The sequence below is a fragment of the Chanos chanos genome, chromosome 2, assembly GCF_902362185.1.
Source record: "Chanos chanos chromosome 2, fChaCha1.1, whole genome shotgun sequence".
Classification (NCBI taxonomy): Eukaryota; Metazoa; Chordata; class Actinopteri; order Gonorynchiformes; family Chanidae; genus Chanos; species Chanos chanos.
The window spans coordinates 55,549,587-55,568,616 of record NC_044496.1 but is presented as its reverse complement, the minus strand read 5'-3'; the positions used below and the strand labels follow the sequence as shown (position 1 = coordinate 55,568,616).

Genomic DNA, 19,030 nt, shown 5'->3' with positions numbered 1-19,030 from the left:
ATGCAGAATTTGTCTTCAAGTCAGAACTCAACAGCCACCAAATGATATTGTGATGAAAATGACGGAGCGTGAGAAGTGACTAATGTCATTCAGTACTCTCTGTAGCACTGCTGTATTCATAACCATTCATATCACTCTATGCATAATTATTATAAAAAACGTGTGCTTTCCCACACACATATTAGACGGTTAGTCAGCTAGCCAGGGACTCTGCATATAATAAACTGCATTGGTAAATACTGTACTCATGAAGAATAAAAAAAACAGTTTTAGTGCATTGCTATGCAGATCTGGGCTGCTCAGATGCTCCATATACCCACTTGTTGATCCTGTAATTGTTTATTATGTATCAGCCTCTCATTTTTACCTGATGTAAGAATGTGCTGTGAGGGGTTTTTACACAGCCTTCCAGTGGGACTGGACAGTTTTTTGCATTTCACATGCGTGAGAGCTAAAATGTCGAACTGTTTTTGATTCATGGAGGCATATGGGGAAGGGATTAGTGATCTACAGGTCTCACAATCATTGCCCTCCACAAATACAAACACACACACGCACAAACACACACACACACACACACACAGACACGCGCGCACGCACACACACGCATGAGCGCACACACACACCTCACACAAATGTGAAGATGTTTTGACAAGCCAGGTTTTTGACAGGGTCGTGTGAGTGACAGGGAACATTGTGCTGAGTGGCAGGGTGACAGAGTGATGTAAATGACAACGTGCAGTGAAACACGGTTTATGATGAAAGAGCCCCTGTGTGCGCTGCCTCAACATGTTCCCATCTCCTCCTAAACATTCCTGCCTGGTTCCATGCTATCAGTTCCTCAAAAGCTGGATATCTATGACTGCTCAAGCGCATGAGGCCACTTATACACAGCAGAAACGTTCAGGTCCAGCATACGGGGACAGACTGGACAATCATTCTTCAGTCACACCTGATACGATGACGTGTCAGTACACCCTTAATTAGTTAAACGAGGTGCATCAGCGTGCAGAGGATTATTGAGAATCCACTGAAAGACACTATTACACAGCAGTGTGGAATGTTTTCAGAACAAAAAATAAAAATCATATTTGTTTTTCAAAAAAGGAACAGAGACAACAATTATAACCTCTTAAAAAATTGAATATGTAAATATCCGTCGGATAAGAATAGACGGATCTGGCACAGAGTTCCGTTTTGCCCAGGGAGCCTTTATTAGCTTTAACGCTAACTTCCCATCGATCTCACAGAGATTTCCATGATGAATGCTAACTACGGAGTTTGGGAAATCCCCCCCAGGCCAAGGGCAGGAATGCATTCATTTAGTACAGAAGACTCCGGCTGGCATAAATCCATACAAAAAAAAAAAAAGGAAACAGTAAAAAAAAATTGCTGAATCCCCGTGATTTCTGTGAACTCTGTTCTTTTCTAATTGAGCTGAGTCAGATCTCTCCTCCTGTGTTTTGTTCTTCTCTGATTCATAAGCTTGGTCCATTATACCCATCCATTACCTTAATGGCCTTGACTCTCTGGCAGCGGACAAGCAGTCCGGCCATGAAAAAAAGACAAGAAAAAAAAAAAAGATCAAGAAAAGATCCCCGTAACTTTTTCATCCCTTCATCGTTCACAGGCATGCCAGCAACGATTCAAAAATGCAGACACTCATTTGAGTCTCCAGCTGAGTAAAAACAGCCACAAATAACGCTAACTCGTAAATGAAATCAAACCTGCTGTAATAAAAAAAACAGTTATTACAGCCGGTTTGAGCTAGAGGGGAGGAGTTTCTTAATGGCAGTTCTATGGAACTGTAGAAGACCGTTTTGAAAGGAGGATATAAATCATTGAGGACAAAGCATTTATCAAAGCCAACCTCATAAAAGTTTCTGTTATGTTTTGCTCGTATAGACAACAGAGTGGGGAGAAAGATAAAATGAATGGACGGTAATGGACCGGTGACCTGTCCAGGGTGTTTCCCCCGCCTTTCGCCCCAATGAGCGCTGGGATAGGCTCCAGCATCCCCCCCCACCCCCCACCTCCCCACCCCCCTGCAACCCTTAATCAGGATAAGCAGCTTAGAAAATGAATGAATGAATGAATGAATGGAAGTTCAAAGTCACTGAAAAATCCCATCCATTTGTCCATTTGTTACTATGTGGCAGATGACATCTGTTGAAAGTTATTCGACCTTTTAACAGACACTACAGTGCGTGAATCAGCTGAATCAGAGAGGCGTATTAAACATACATTTTCATTCAGGTCATATTTATTTTCATGACGTAACTTACAATAACGAAAACAAATATAAACATAATACATTCTCTCACAGAGGAATGACTTTATGGACATTGAAAAATTCAACAAATTAAAAAAAAAAAAAAACATTCCACTGAATTCACTAGACTACTATACACTGACTACACATACAACAAATGGGGAAACTTTCAACGAGAGAGAGAGAGAGAGAGAGAGAGAGAGAGAAAGAGGGAGAGACAGCCTCCACACACACATACTTCCAAACAGCTGCCACTGATACATCAATGCTATAACAATTCACTTTGTTCCAAACGCTTAACACTAACCACAACAATAAAGCAGTAATCAATCAACGGTCAAATCGGATGGAGTCAGGTTTCAAACATGCAATAAATAATTTCACAAAGCATGTACACATACACATGATGCCACGGGTCTAAATCAAAGCCTACATGTCTACACGTCACACCACAGTGCGAAATCTCGACAGTCTTAGCATTCGATAACTGTGACGATTGAAGAAAAATCCCTGGATGTGATGTTTTTTGAGCGTAAACACGGATCTTAAGGTTTCTTTGAAACACTACAAGCAGTGAAAGCTGGAACAAACATCGTCAGGATGGTATAGAAAGACACGTGACCAGAATAAATTGTAAACAGCCATCATTCATGGGAAGTCTAATATCGATATTAAAAGGAAAAAAAAAGAAATGAAAGGTAATATTTACAGAAAACTGCTGGACCAGTGGTTGTGTCTGTTTTGTGTTCCGGTGTGTGTTTGCGCTGCTGGGTTGATTGGCAGTTTTCTTTCTTTCTTTCTTTTTTTTTTTATGGGACATATACGTGTGGGTTATACATATTATATTTTTCTCTTTAGCGTGCATTTTGAATTTCTTGATTCTAAATTGATTGCCTTTGATCATCAACACTTCAAACACTGCATGAAGTGAGCAGCCACAGGAAAGCAAACACAGTGCAGGGGTTCACATTCACAAAATACTGCATCTTACTAAGAACCATTCCCCAAGCTCTCGCTTTTCAACATACACTACTTAAACAACAACAGCAAAAGCATTAAAAGACTCATAAAATATATATATATATATACATTTATAGACTGCTGAGGGACCATTAACACGGGTCCTTTACATAAGTACTTACTGAAATCTGCAATGGCATAAACACATTCTTGGCTTTTATTCTACACTCTACAATACATTTTCTTTCCGATTTCTCTTTTTCTTTTTCTTTTTGCACCACACCACGGGAACCAGCCCGCTTCTATTTACTTTTAAAATCGTATTTAATCTAACGTTCCATTTATAATTTGGAATACATTTTGGGACATTTTACACGGCAAAATATGGGAAGAAGCGTCATGTGAGACAGAAATATAAAACCGACACGTGTGTGTCTTTCAGAGTGAAAATGACGAAGACCTGAATATCAGTCATTCTGTTACTTCACCGAAATGAACAGAAAAGTCACCACTGTAAGCGTTACCTTTAACTAAAGAACTGAATGAAAAGTAATACGAGGAGAACTAGAGAGAGCACTCTGCAGTCTCAGACCCAAGGAAAACAAAAAAAAAGTCATCGGTAATCACATTTTGGGTTTGCTCACAACGACATGCAACAATATTATCAATTTTGTACAGAGAGAAACAGGTTTGTAAACAGCAATTACGAGGACAACGCTTGAGGGACAGTCGGCGGAGCGCTCTTGGGCTGTCGTCAGGAGACAATTTCTCGAGCAAAGCTGGAGGAGAAAGATTGTTACGCCGTCTTTTTTTTTGTCTATGCCTTGCTGGGACGGCGAGTTCGGTTTGCTAAAAAAGGGCGGAGGAACCGCGCGAGGGAGAGGGCCTCTGTGCAGGCCCGATAATGACGAATAATACTGTTCAACACAGGGAGATTCAAACCCTCAGCTCCCTTTTCAAGCTTCCAACGCTGTTCTCCTTTTTCTCCAACACCGCCAGTCAGGGCTGACATCTTCACACACACACACAGACACACACACACACAAACAACTCCACACCCCTTTTGATGATATTCACTCATCTGAAGTCCGGGTTAGAACATCACCTCTTCGCAGCTGCCGTAGTCGCTCTCCACCATGTCGGAGCCGGCGTAGCTGCGGGGGCCCCGGCCCGGGGGGCCCGTCTGGGCGGGGCCGGCGTGTGACATGTCCGCGTAGGACGGCTGGGCCACGCTCAGACGCATGCTGAGTCTGTGGTAGTTCCCGCTCGACACGTTGTCCATGCTGCGCGCGTGCTGGGTCGGGTAGTAGCTAATGGCCGTGTATTCGTTGGGACACTGGGAACTAGGCAAGGGCAACCCGTCCGGACCCAGAAAGTCGTCCAGGTTCTGGTTGCTGTAGCAAGGGGGCAGCGGAGCTCGCCTGTCGTTGCGTTCCAGGGGAAAAGGGAAACCCCCGAATCGAGAGTTTCGCCTGGACTCCGTGGACGCGTACGTGGCCTCCCCAATGTCGAACTGAGGGAACTCCTGAACGGGTGGGCGCCCAAAGTAGTCAGGATCCGCAGGGTAGACTAGAGGAGGATGAAACAGACAAAACCGTATGGTTACGCCCCACTTCCTCCAACGCATCTCTCTCTCAGTACCTAAGAACGTAGTACTGAATATCTACTTAAAAGCCAGGGTCATTAGTACAAGTGCTGGACATCCAGATTCAAGTGCCACTCCATAGTACCATTTTGACTCCCAGAATTCTCTTTGGCAGACAGGTGTCCTGTACTTAAAAAATTTTTAGCTGAGATAATATCCCTAAAGTTTCTTTTACAGCTGTATATATTTACAATAATTGTATTTATGTAGTCACTACATAAGTAGGTGTACTCTGAATTCTGCATTAGTAAAAAGTGCTACATATTCATCGCTATGTTCAAGGCGTTCACCTGCCAGTTATTCGATGAGTGTGGTTACTATGCAGAGAATGATACGCTGTAAGTGACTTGTATCAAACATAAACTGGGATTTGTCACGAAATCAGACTGCCAGTGTTTGGCACAGTGCACGTGATATTGAATCACAGTGGTGTTTTTTTTTTTTTGTTCTGTCGGCGACAGAGAGAATGAAAAAGAAAAAGAAAGACAGCTCTGCGTGATTCATTTTTATAACGACTCCTATGACCTGTTCGATCATGCCCAGTGTTTTTGTCCCCACAAACACTCTCATCTTTCATCAAAAGTGACATCAGCCAGCCAAATCAGCCAACGTGAGGGAAGGTAGGGAATCCAAAAAAAAAAAAAAAAACGCAGAGAGAATTGCAGCATTCACAGAACTCACCTTCATAGTCATTTTCCCAGTTGTTTTTCACAATGGACTCGTTGTCGGAGCTGGTGGAGGGGGGAGGGGGGAGATTTGGGGCCACGCTGCACACCACAGGGCCATGAGTCTTCTGTGCCCGTGGCCACACCTGGGCGCCAGGCTCGCGCTGCTCACGGTCCTTCAGCGAGCGGAAGGGGCTGCTGTCTAGGTCGTTCCTCGAGCCAATCAGAGTGCTCATCTCCATGGGGGGCGTGTCCTCGCCGCCGTCCATCATGCTCTTGGTCACCTTGGTCGGGAAGTAGCCGTTGGAGTCTTGAACGCACACCGGCGTTTGTTTCTTCTGTTTGACGTAGCGTTTGCGCACGAGCACAAATATCGCCACCAGGAACAACATTCCGACCGCGCCCGCGCAAATCCCGGCGATCTCGATGTGGCCTATGCCACCGGATACCTTCACAGACCGCCAGACACGGTTACAGTGGATGGTTCCCTCAGTCATGTTACAGTTAAAATCGCTGGGGCAAGCGTTTGGGAAGCAGTGATCACACCTGAGTGGATAAAAGAGAAGCAATATGATGTTCAGCACACCATGGAAGACTCAGAGATTCATAGATTCATACACATATCTGAGGCAAACAGGATATTCTGAATGAAGACTCTGCTTACTTCGCAAATTAGACTGGGGCAAATGGCACTCCGTGTTACTTTCCTGAATCAATCAGTTTCTCTATCTCTCCGTCTCTGTGTCCCTCCATCTCTCTCTCTCTCTCTCTCTCTCTCTCTCTCTCTCTCTCTCTCTCGTTCTCTATCTATCTATCTATCTATCTATCTATCTATCTATCTATCTATCTATCTATCTGTCTATCTATCTATCTATCTATCACAGATGTGTAATAAAGTTAACATTCTCCAAAGCATGAAGCAATTAGAAAGACAGGCACAGGGTTAGACTGGGAAGAAATCCATAATGCATTACTCTATTAATTCTCAAAAATGAATTCTACATTTCACATACCGCCTGTGAAAACAAACCCTGCTCATGACAGAGAGAGAGAGAGAGAGAGAGAGAGAGGGAGGGAGAGAAAACGTGAAAGAGGAAGAGAGAGTGAGAGCAAAGGCTCGACACAAGTGTTAATTCTGATGCAAATTGCATTGACTCTACACTGTCCTCGCCAAGGCCACAGAGCGGGCTGTGCCGTGTGCGACTCCACAGAGCCGTGATGTGTGAATTCTTACCTGCTTCCAGCATTGTGCTCAGGGCATTTACAAATGTACCCATCAGCTTTTGGCTGACACAGGCTCCCATGAGTGCAGGGCCGGGAGACGCAGGGGTTGTTGTCTTGCTCGCAACGATCTCCAAAAAACTGCAGCGGACAGCTACACCGCAACACTGGAGAGGCAGCAGACAAAAATGAGGTTTTCAGTTCCAAAAAAAAACAAAAAACAAAAAAAAAATGTAAGAAATAAAACGAAGCCATCGCATTCACAATGTCATGCATGGCACGATGGCATGGCTATAGATTAAACACCTGAGAGGGTTTGTATTTTGGATTCTTTTTTTTTACTCACATCATTGTCAAAAGCCATTAAAGTGTTCGTGCGTTCAGATACGCTCACAAACAAAAACAAGAACAGGGTAAAAACTAACATGGATTAGTTGTGACATTTTTTAAGCTCTGTGGTGTCTGTGATGATGTTTGCGTGTTTTACCTCTCCATGGCAACATAATTTATAAGTTCCATGAAGAGCTCAACAGTTTGATCATCAGGTTTTTTTTTTTTGTTTTGTGATTTGAGAAAATGTCACGTCACAATCGAACATCGTCAGACTTTGCACTGCTCTCTCCTGCTCTACAACACAACCCCACACAGTCAGCGTCACCTCGGTACTGAAATCCGTTCCGCTGCTAAAGACCGAGGACGTGGAAATCGTGAAGCTTTTCTCAGGGGAAGAAATGACAAAGACTGGCCAGCAACCCTGAGGGCACTCACATTTCAAATCATTCTCAGGTTCGCTCGAAATGCGCTGGATTTGTCATCGTGTTTAGGAGAGCTAACAGCAGCACAGAGAATGATTTTGGCTTTGCCTTTATACGCCATATTCCTTTGCAATTTACTAAGCCCCCCCCCCCCCCCCCCCTCACTTTATCATACAGTTCCAGCTGCTGTTGGATACTTCTCAATGCAATTTGTTCTGGGATCTTCTTCAGTATGCTTGGCACACAGAGCAGAACTCAAAACCTCAAAATATTTTGTAAAGAAAAGGGAAGCTCTGGTTTATTCCGGAGAAAAGTCCTCTCTCTCTTTGTACTACTGATTAAAACAAGTCTTAGAAAATTTACTCAGTAGGATACAAGATAAGCGAGCGTGAGGATCAAAGCGTAAAAGTTACATGAATTTGTCTTTATTTATTTATTCGTTTATTTCATTTATTTAATTAAATACATTTCGAATCCATTTTCGTGTACGTGCTTCGCTCACCTCCGTTGCTGGTCTCCTCGCACGTTCCCCCGTTCTCACAGGGGTTGTTGGCGCACCCGTCCACTCTGGAACAGCACTTGAATTTCCCCAAGACTCGGTTCCTCTGGGGCCCAGACTCGGGCCCGGCCGCCCACTCCTCTGTCCTCAGTCGCTCTCCGTTGAACTCCAGGCCGTCCAGACAGCCTTTGAAGCCCTGCGCGCTGAGCTGAGCGGAGAGTCCCGGGCTGGAGCTGGAGGCCGGCCCGGAGAAGAGCAGGGAGCCGCGGGACCGGGTTAGCTTACAGGGCTCAGACAGCGTGACGGAGTTGGACTGGGTGCGGTCTACGGTCAGGCGCAGAGACGTTCCGTTCACCTCCAGGGACGCGTGATGCCACCGGCCATCTGCCACGGGGAGGCCGCGCACCCACAGGCTGCCGGGCAGCGCGTTTCCGCAGCGGTATCTGAACTGCAGCTGCCCGTCACTGAGCTAGAGAGAGAGACGGGAAAAATAAAAAAAAAATAAAAACGGATCAGAGATGCATCAATGACAGGACGAATTCTAGCGTTTTGTGATGGCTTTGACCTTTAGTTTTGGCACAGTTTAATCTGCAATTCAATTTTTTTGCTTTTATCTTGTTTGTTTAAACAAGCACGGCTGACTTGAGCAGAGACGTGGTATTCAACAACGCTAAACGCAGGGACAGGAGTGCAACTAGTGTGTTAGTGTCAAATGTGTGTGTGTGTGTGTGTGTGTGTGTGTGTGTGTGAAAAGACTCATCTCTCTCCCTCTCTCTCTCGTGTGTGTGAAAAGACTCATCTCTCTCTCTCTCTCTCTCCCTCTCTCTCTCTGCCTCTCTCTCTCTCTTTCTCTCTCTCTCTCTCTCTCTCGCTCCCTCTCTCTCTTTCTCCAGCTCTGAGGAAGATGAGAGGAGCTTTTCAGTGTTGAAGGTAGTTGAGAAAGACAGAGCTCCGGGGAGGCCGAGGGAAGAAGCTCTTTCAACTGCGGCGTAGCTTAGAGACGCAAGGTCATGTTCACACGAGGGGGAATCTGCATGCAGGCAGTCATTCTGCCCTCTCAGCATTCTCACAGATAAATAATGAAATCAGTCTTATCTTTTCATATAGGCCTACATCCACATGTTTTTTCCCCTGCATGTATCGGCACCCTTTCTCTCCTCATTAAATAAACATCGCTTGTGTGTATGTTTTACGTTTGCAAGCATTACACTGATGTTGAGGGCATTCATTATTAATAATGATCTTCTCCGCGCGGGCCACTTAATTGCTGCGGCAGAATCTTCAGAGAGACCAGGAGTGGGAGAGGAGCACCGAGCTCCATACTCTTGATTTATCAGTATCCAACTCATGGCTTTTTTTTTTTTTTGGGCTTGTTTGCTTTCATTGGAAAACCCGCGTTCGCGTTTGATTCGGCTTCGCAGCGTCGGCTCCAGCCCCCCCCCTCGATACGCGCGGCGAGAGTCGCAAAACTGCGCTCGCGCGCACGCTGGGTTGGTGTCTCCCCAGGGGGTCTTGTTGAGATGGAGACCGTAGTAGCGCAATCGTGGGTTTTGTTCCCCATAGGTCCTACGAAATTTTTACAGATGAGAAAGCTGCTTCTTTCTCCAAAGCCTGCATTAAAGTTTAGATCATGTGTTCTATGACAGGTGTACGTTAAAAGCAGGATTTCTCAGCTGGAGAACATGAAGCCAGAAGTCAAAAGATTGCTCCGACTGGAACATTCCTACCTCCTCACCTTTTTCGACGATTTTACCTTTGATGTTTTGCAGGGATCCATGAGAGAATCTACTTTATACCGTACCCTCAGATTGACTGTATACAAACTACAGCGGGGCCACAAACCTGTAACCCATAATTTGCGATCAAAAACTTTACTGTAAGTACACCTGGGCTGGAGTGGTGTTTCTCAAAAATCACTCATCTGAGGAGGTAACTGAGGTCATTACATTATTAAAGAAAACCACAAGGTCAATCACCGCTGCTACTGCGACGACTGCCACAGTGACTACTGTTGACACTACTACAACGATGCCTACTTCTTCAAACATCTCGACGCTTTTCATTCGGAGTCAGACGAACTAGAGGACTCATCACCGGATGTTCAGCTTTTAGCTGACAACGTATTACTACAGATAGAGACAAAGAGAGAGGGAGAGAGAGAAAGAGAAGAGGAAGGGAGAGAGGATATATAAACCCATCCAAATTAAAAAATGAACAAAAACAAAAAATATATTTTTGAAATACCTGACAGAACTGACAAAATCCCTCAACAAACTTTTAAACTCATTGGGCCCTAAACAGACAGAACACTGTGGTAATCTATCCATGGTGACTGATCCAAAACTGAGAAGAACATTGAGGAGGTACGGACTGGGCGAACACAGCCCGGCCTCAGAGGTGGGCGAACACAGCCCGGCCTCAGAGGTGGGCGAACACAGCCCGGCCTCAGAGGTGGGCGAACACAGCCCGGCCTCAGAGGTGGGCGAACACAGCCCGGCCTCAGAGGTGGGTGAACACAGCCCGGCCTCAGAGGTGGGCGAACGCAGCCCGGCATTAGAGATGAGCAGACACAGGCGAACCTGTCTGCACAGAGACCACAGGCTGCACCCTCACTGTGATCAGGGAACAGCGGAGACAGAGCAGCATTTCCTGATTCAGTGTAAAACACAGGAACAAATTCAGCGGGAATATTTCGTGAAAAAAATAAAAAGATAAATAAATAAAATATACAGCATCACCCTGAATATCTCTTCAATACGAAAAAGGAAAACCTTTCCCTCTTACTGGGCGAGAGGGAGGAGTTCTGCAGGTTGGTAGTCCGGTATGTAACGGCTTTGCCCAACCGGAGGAACACCCACTTTGTTATCCTTGTTAATTCACTATTTACATTTCAATGTCATAAACATGGCTTGTTAAAGTAAAAAAATGAAAGCGAATGTGTGTGTGTGTGTGTGTGTGTGTGTGTGAGTGTGTGTGTGTGTGTGTGTGTGTGAGTGAGACAGAGAGACAGAGAGAGAGAGAGAGAGAGAGAGAAAGAGAGAGAGAGAGCTTGCACTTCAAACGCTCCAGTGAGAGATGCACCTGACATGAATTCAATTCAGCTTAACACAAATGCAATTCTCAACATAAAACTAAGTCACGTCCAGCGTTAAATACTATCTGTTCCACTCTTTGTATCAGGTGAGGGATCTTGTTTCTCTTAATAACATCAGATAGGAGCTGTCAGTATTCATGAACAGTACACGTCCGTAAACGACAAGTCACCTTTTCCTTGCTCATTGTCTTGTCGGGTGAGGTTTCACTCAAACAGATCCAATTTCCATTTAAAAGGTAATTACTTATAATCTTTGAATATATAAATAGTGAATTAGCGGGGGAACTTATCTGTGCTCATTCCGATATCAGGTGGGGGGGGGGTGTGTTTCCAAACGAATGTGCTTCTTGTTCCTGTTAACTCGGAATGTTGACGAGATTTAATAGTTGATAAGAATTTGTGAAGGTGCATTGATGTGTCGTCTCTCTGAAGAAACAGATAAATTGTGCTATACATCTTGTCAAAACTCCTGTGAAGTACAGGAGACTTCTTAGATGACCACGTTTAACAATTCCTTTTGATGTCATTTTCTAAGAACGAAATGGGCTATGGAGTGCCAAGATGCAAAACCCAGGGGATGAGGTAAAGGAAAAAAAAAAAGAAAAGTGGACACTTCACCTTTGATGTTTCCAGCCACTTAAACCGAATATTCTATTGTGATTCAACAATGAGGAATGCCGTGGGGAGAACGTCATGTGACTTCAAACTAGTTTTCACAGTTTCAGGCGAGCAGTTCTCCGCAAGTTCCTCATTTTTCTCATAACATGCGATAACAAATACATATATATGTAAATATATATATATATATATATATATATATATATATATATATATATTCCTTTTTTCCATGCTCACAATCTCAAAAGCTTTAAACATGAAGGGAGCCTGCAAGATAACTCTGCTTACAGATACAGAGAGACAGGAAGAGAGAGAGAAGGAAAGAGAGAGAGAAAGATTGAGGGACAGAGAGAGAGAGAGAGAGCGAGAGAGAGAGGGAGAGACAGAGCAGAGTCAGTCATAACATTGGCCGACCGACTGGCTTGCCCCCGTTTGACCTGATATGCCGAAAGAGTGGGAATGGTACATTTATCCCCTCTGGAATGTTCCACACAAAAATAACAAGACTTCTGTTCATTCCTGGACTGAGACTGGAGTCCAGACTTTGGACATAAGAATACCTGTATTTATTTATTTATTAAATCCAACTGGCTGCATATTCTGGTGATTCATAGTTGGAAAAAAACACATCTTATTATAACATGGGAAAAAAAAATAAAAAAAAGTTCCCGTCTTTCCCTGTCATCTAGCATGTCTCATGTAGGTTAGTTCTACTTGTACACTGTTAATTCTTGTTAATAATATTTTTTCTGTTTCTGTTGTTTTTTTCTACTTTGTTGCTCATACCTTGTATCTACTTTACTTGCTATAAAGACCTCTGTAAATATTATTATTATTATTATTACTATTGCTTTTGTTTTTATTGTTGTTGTTGTTGTTATTGTTGTTGCTGTTACCTGAAGGGATCCCCAGTCTGAGGGACTGGTGGTCATGATGTGGGCCTCCGCCTGGTACGTTTTGAACCGTAAGGACAGATGGAATCTCTGCATTTCCTCATCCATCCTGTACAGGTATTTCAGGTAATCATCCTCATCGAATCTTATGGCTGATTCTGAAATAAAAAGCAATTACAAACACATAGAAAGATCAGCTGCTTGGTGATGAGACTGATTTGATAGAGCATTACTTTAAACATTGTCCTTTAAAATCTACAGATGACACAAACATTGGAAATGCACAATAAACGTTCACCCTGTCTCTGAATATTCTTTGTGTCGTTTTTCTTTTCTTTTCTTTTCTTTTCTTTTCTTTTCTTTTCTTTTCTTTTCTTTTCTTTTCTTTTCTTTTCTTTTTTCCTTCTCTGTCTCCCTCTCTCTCCTTCCCTTTTCTCTAACTTTGCAATGCTCAATTACCCACAGTCAGTCCATTAAGGCTGGCAGAGGCCTGTTCATGCTTCTCCTCTCATATGTGGAGTCAATCACTCATTTTTTCACACTACGAGACGCATAGTACGATAAAGGGACGAAATGTCAAATTCTAGCCAAAACTGAAAACCGCGAATCCAAGATGTGAATCGTGCTTTTGCACTCTAGACATTCCTCGTATTTTCAGGGATGTTTTTAAATGTGATAAAAACAGGGAAAAATCTGATACGGTCAATCACGGAGCGAAAATGTGCATCTGTCAGTCGCTTGGCTTTTGAACTCGCTAATCCTCTGAGGAATGCATAACTATGTACTCGTGAACACAGGCTCACCATTGCAAGAGCAAGCGCTTTCCCACTTGTGCTGAGGAGTGATGAAGTTGGTTCGCGCCGTGGCAAAGTGGTTAACCCTTTCATGATCCATGAGTACAGAGTTTCTGCATCCCAGGGGTGGGCATTCCGTTCCCACGCATCCATCGTAAAGAATCCTCTGAACGTTTAGACCCAGGCTTTGCTCCGTGTTCGAGATGGCTTTGGCCAGGCGCTGACTGGGAACGGACTCCGCAGAGCCGTCCTGAAGCCTCCGCACGAGCAGCACCTCCAGGGCAGGGGAGGCAGAGTCCTGTTGCAGGCTGGCGATGCGCAGCTCCTGCCTGGGGAAGCCAAGCTCCGAGCTCAGGCTGCGCTGGAGACTCCTCCAGTGATCGCCCACGAACTCCTCCGCCGACAGGCCGTCGAGCTTTATGGTGAACCCATGATCCAGAGCCAGCCGGTCTGCAGCCCACACGTGAACTTTCACCCCGGTCGTGACGGTGAACTTCCCGTCGGACACGCTGACGTTCAGAGAGTACAGGCCGGGCTCCAGGCTCTCCTCCGCCACTAACTTCCCGTCCGCCGAATCGACGGAGAAAAAGCCTCCGACGGGCAACTCAGACACAAGGGTGTAGGACAGAACGTCATGGAGGTCCTGGTCTGAGGCGTGGAGCTTACCGATGACTCGTTGGGACAAGATCTGTCCCGTGGTGGTTATGAAGACCTCCAGAGGGGCGACGGTAGGAGGATACTTGCTTTGCTCTGTGACGTTGATCTTAACCACACATATGGATGAGCGTGGGGGGTGGCCGCTGTCAGTAACCTGTTGAGACACCCAGACCGACATACCATTGAATTAAAAACAGTAGAAACTTCTTATGCATTGTATCCAAAGCTCATTGTTCAACAGAAACAGAAGATTCCGGTTCAGTTCTAGAATATATACTGGAACATTAGCACTCATAAAAACCAACACAGCATGACATGTCGTGTATACGTTTAGAGGAAAAACACACTGTGGTGTTTCATTTGAGGACTGGAACCTTTACCTGGACTTTCAGAGTGTACTGGGACTTCTTTCTCTTTTTCAATGGTGAAGCGACAGAGAGCAGACCACCTTGGTCAACGTGGAAACTTCGGTCTTCGTTCCCAGAGGCGATGTGAAAGGAGAAAGGGGGACCATTGCGAGGTGTGTCTCTGTCAGTCACCACCAGTTGTAGGACGCCACTTCCCACCGCCTCCCCTTCCTGTCAAACGGCCAAACAAAATGAACAAACCCACAATGACTGTGAATGTGCATTCAAACTTCTCAACACTTCTGTGACCCTCACCAGTATGAAAAATTTGCTTGTTCTTTGCTTTAACTCTCTAACACTGTTTGTCTATGGAACCAGTTACCATAGAGATTTTGTTTCGGTCTATGCATTGTTATCCGATCTGGGTATGATGAGTATTTGAAGCAGTTGAGCGAATTAACACTGTCCCCATACTCTTACATGATTAAGCCATTTTTGACTACACTAACTAAAATTCTGGACTGGACTGACTGTGCTGGATTAATATCAAGACAAACCTCACATGAATGCATTGCAGAGTCTTCATCTAGTTATCCTGTTAATTGTGTTTGACTCAGGTCTGGTTACAATGTCTTCCATACTGTGACTCAAGAGTGTTTTCGTTTTTGTTTTTGTTTTGTTGTTGTTGTTGTTGTTGTTTTAACTCCAAATTCTTCTGCACAAATCAGAGGAATTGAGGCTGAAGAAAGACACCAATTCCCATGCTCACTTTTTGAAATGAATACAAAAACAAAACAAAACAAAAAAAAAAACCCAACTAAACAAAGGAAAAACAAAAATGCACAAAGAAAGAACTGATGGAGACGGATTCATATCACTGTGTCTACATTTATCAACCCATGCACTACAATTTGCCCTGACAAGAACACCTTGCTGCGGGATTGTTCTATTCAAGATGACACAACTGGAATGGGTAATTGAAAACGGAGTGCTCAGTTTGGCAGGTATAAGCCTAATTGTTACTGACCACCTCCGTCATGCCAAATAACCCCGGTGCACTGAAGGCTTCGATACCTTGGGAGGAGGCAAATGGTGTGTGAAAGAAACATTTCCAAGTCAGCAGAGTTGGACATATAATTAGAGGAGATGAATCAGGCCGCCACCAGAAAGGGGTAAACAGCCAATCCAAATACGACAGTAGGAAAAAAGCCAAAGAGAGGCGCAGGTCCGTAGATAACGTTAGACACAGCCGGTCCTGGTTCCCTCCGAGATCGTTCCAGCGCATAAAAGAAACGGGCGTGAAAGATGCTCTGTACATGTGACACATTCGCATACAGAGGAGTTGTCCTACCTGTAGAACCAGACTGTGGTTGATCTGCGAGAAAACGGGTGGGTTATCGTTGACGTCGGAAACGGTCACGGTTACTTGCACGGCGGTTGACAAAGGGGGATCCCCCCCATCCGTAGCTTGGACAGTCAAAGAGTAGTGTGGTATCTGAAAGAGGGAGAGTGCGTTAGGATTTTTTGCTCTAAAATCTCTACTCTCGTAAGAGTTTACAGCCATGAAGCGGCAAGAATGTAAATCATGTGAATCAGACCTTCACGGGACAGAATACCTATTGAAAAGGTTTTTGTCTGAAACACGTCCAGTTAGAACTTCACAGATTGAGCAAAAACTGTTAAATCAAGTAAGAACTTGCTACAGAACTTGCTCTGCTGCGCGGTAGGAAACAGAGCAGGAATGTGATCTTAGGTACAACTCCAGACAAATCTCACCTCTTCCCGATCCAACATGGATCTGACTCGGATCTGGCCGCTGCGAGGATCGATACTAAACTGTTGCTGAGGGTCCCCACTCACAATGGAGTAATGGATGAGACTGTTTAATCCTCCGTCGAGGTCATCGGCCAGCACCTTAGGCAGAGACACACATACAGGACGGCAGACGTGAGAAAAGACCTCACAATGTTTTAGACTGTAAGACTGGACATGAAACTGCTCTGTAGGTTAACGCACACGCTCACACAACTCATGTTACAACGTCTGATTCAGGATTCTAATACACACTGCCACACTGACTCTGACAACAGAGCAGAAAACTATAAATGCCTTTGGAAAATAGCCCTGGGATTTTTGACTGAATTACGAGATTTTTTTTTTTTTTTTTTTTAGAGCTCTGTGATAACTCTGTTCACGAGGAAAGCAAAAAGCTCAGTTTATCTAAAGATCTCTCGCTATGGAACAATTTAATTCCCGTCTTCACGTATTAGTCTTAGTGTTAAGATCAGTCTCAGAAATATTCGCTCCATGATGCTTCCTGCTCAAATATACAAGCAAAGAAACAAAGGATGAACTTGATCCACGGTTAGCACTGGGACTAGGTAATAGATGAGTAAATACCAGTAGGAAACACAGTGGTGTGAGTAACAACTAATTGGGTGCGACAGTTCTGCTCAAATATGAATTCCATGTGTCTGAATTTCTGTTAAAAGGCCATATTACGGCTCAGAGCGGCACTGAGCTCATCTGATAGCGTTATCGTCGGCCGTCCAGTGACAGGTGATCCCGGCTGTCAGGAATACCTGCATCACCACGTCCCCGGGCGAGACGTCCTCCCCGACCTCAGCACTGTAGTCACCGCGGCTGAAGACCGGCGGGTTATCGTTGATGTCGGTGATGTTGATAATCACCATGGCAACGTCACTGAGAGACGCCTTGCCTCTGGACCCTTCCACTGACAGGTAATACTCCCGACTGAGCTCAAAGTCCAAAGAAGCGTTCACAGACAGCACACCTGCGTCACAAAAAACCCCAAAAGCAATTGTTTTAAATCCAGACGTGACTGGTATGTTCTATAGCGTTCAGGATGTGGCCTGGAGGAAAAAAAAAAAAAGAATGCTGTTTGTGTGCGTTTGAAAACAAAAGCCATAAATCAATTCATCAGCCCTGCACAAGGTGAACCAGCTCCTGAATAATTACACTCATTTGTTCCAAAAAAACGTTATCGGAGGAGAAAACCAACCACAAACATACACGGCAATTAAAAGAAGGGCCACCAGTACTTTGGCAGAACTTGTTTAGCTTGTTTTCATGATGGCAATGACAAGCGCCAGGCTTTGACAATGATCCAAATTAAAGAATCATTATATACGTTTGTGTGATAAGCTAACATGCAAATATACAATAATGTCGACATCAAGGTTTATGTGTTGCTCCCTCAGGTTTTCCACTCCAAACCATCTTTCTTCATGTTCCATTAAACAAATCCAGACATAGGAGAGTTAAGGAGAGCTCCAGTTACTGTTTGCAACTCTAATCAGTCCCTAACAAGGACAGGAGGACACTGAAGTGTTAAATGCAGTCTTTTTTTTTTTTTTACTTCAGTAATTTTTTTCTACAGCATTTGTACTTTAATGAAGTAATTTATTTTAGGTCCCTTTATTAAGATCCTTTTTGTGTGTGTGTGTGTGTGTGTGTGTGTCTGTGTGTGTGTGTGTGTGTGTGTGTGTGTCTTAATAAGGCACTTTCAAATCATAACATTTCACAGGAGATGAGGATTGCTATTTCCTCAGAAACAAATTGCGTTTTAGAGTCAAAAATACTAAAAACAAAAACCCCTACAAATTAAAAAACAAAAAGTGTGTAAAACTAGATCATCTAAAATGATTTGTCCTTAAGGATTTTTTTGAGAGTCCACTCCCGCTGATAGGCGCAAAAGGAATTTCTGATAGTTTGTTTGCTTGTTTGTTTGTTGTATTTTTCGGGAGTGCTTCAGGCAAGCGGCATTGAGTTCACACAAAAAAACGTGTTTGTGTGTGTGTGTGTGTGGGGTGTGGGTTGTGTGTGTGTGTGTGTGTGGGGGGGGGGGGGGGGGGGGGGGGGGTTGGTGGTTTTGAGTGGTACCTGGCTCCCTACCAGTCTGTTTGCACACTTCATTAAAATATGACAAGACGGCACAAAACAAACACAACCGACCGCATTCCTACCCCTCATAAACAGCCAGGTTACAACACGCGCTGAGTGGCTCCCTGCACTATTGCCTTTTTATTGATTTTAAAGATCAAGGGCTCTGTTTTGTCACCTAATGGCTTTTCCCAGAGCTCTCGTGCCTTATTATTAACAGCGTGCCTTATCCGTCCTCTGTCTGTGCTCTGTCAGAAAGAAAAAGCGGATTTGCTCCTGTGTCAGAGCACAGGGCTTGTTTCCACACTAGAGTGAACAGCACGACTCAAAGAAGATGACCGGTGGGGAAAAAAAGAGGTCAGTGCTAGGACAGTGATTGTTTGTCAATGTCACAGAGCAGACAAGGAGAAATCTCGCGCGCTTTACAAAAGAAAGGAAAAAAGAAAAGAAAAGAAAAGAAAAGAAAAGAAAAAAAAACCTGTCAAGATCGATGAGTAGTGTCTCATTATAGGTTATAATAAGGCTTGAATGTAAAATTGTGACATCTACTGGATGATATGAACACTGGATTAAGGAGATTCCATGGTGATATATTAATCTACTTGCCTATTAAAATGAATTCGAAGTGAGTATCAGTTCATCGCAGTTAAAGGTACACTTCACCTGAAAAATGGTCTTAATACTGCAAAACAGCTTGGAACAATTTG

The 19,030-nt window shown here is 44.1% G+C and overlaps 1 protein-coding gene across 1 annotated transcript in view; it reads right to left on the bottom strand.

Moving 5' to 3' along the window:
* Nucleotides 1-4,325: 4,325 nt before the first annotated feature.
* Nucleotides 4,326-19,030, bottom strand: part of fat2 (FAT atypical cadherin 2) — a 36,259-nt gene continuing 21,554 nt past the window's right edge. The window contains exons 14-23 of the mRNA XM_030766262.1: nt 17,003-17,214; nt 16,197-16,334; nt 15,772-15,915; nt 14,454-14,651; nt 13,426-14,227; nt 12,626-12,780; nt 8,021-8,486; nt 6,777-6,930; nt 5,559-6,088; nt 4,326-4,801 (exon numbers count right to left, since the gene is read on the bottom strand). Of these exons, the coding sequence (XP_030622122.1) occupies nt 4,326-4,801; nt 5,559-6,088; nt 6,777-6,930; nt 8,021-8,486; nt 12,626-12,780; nt 13,426-14,227; nt 14,454-14,651; nt 15,772-15,915; nt 16,197-16,334; nt 17,003-17,214 (3,275 nt within the window). The remainder of the gene's footprint in view (nt 4,802-5,558; nt 6,089-6,776; nt 6,931-8,020; nt 8,487-12,625; nt 12,781-13,425; nt 14,228-14,453; nt 14,652-15,771; nt 15,916-16,196; nt 16,335-17,002; nt 17,215-19,030) is intronic.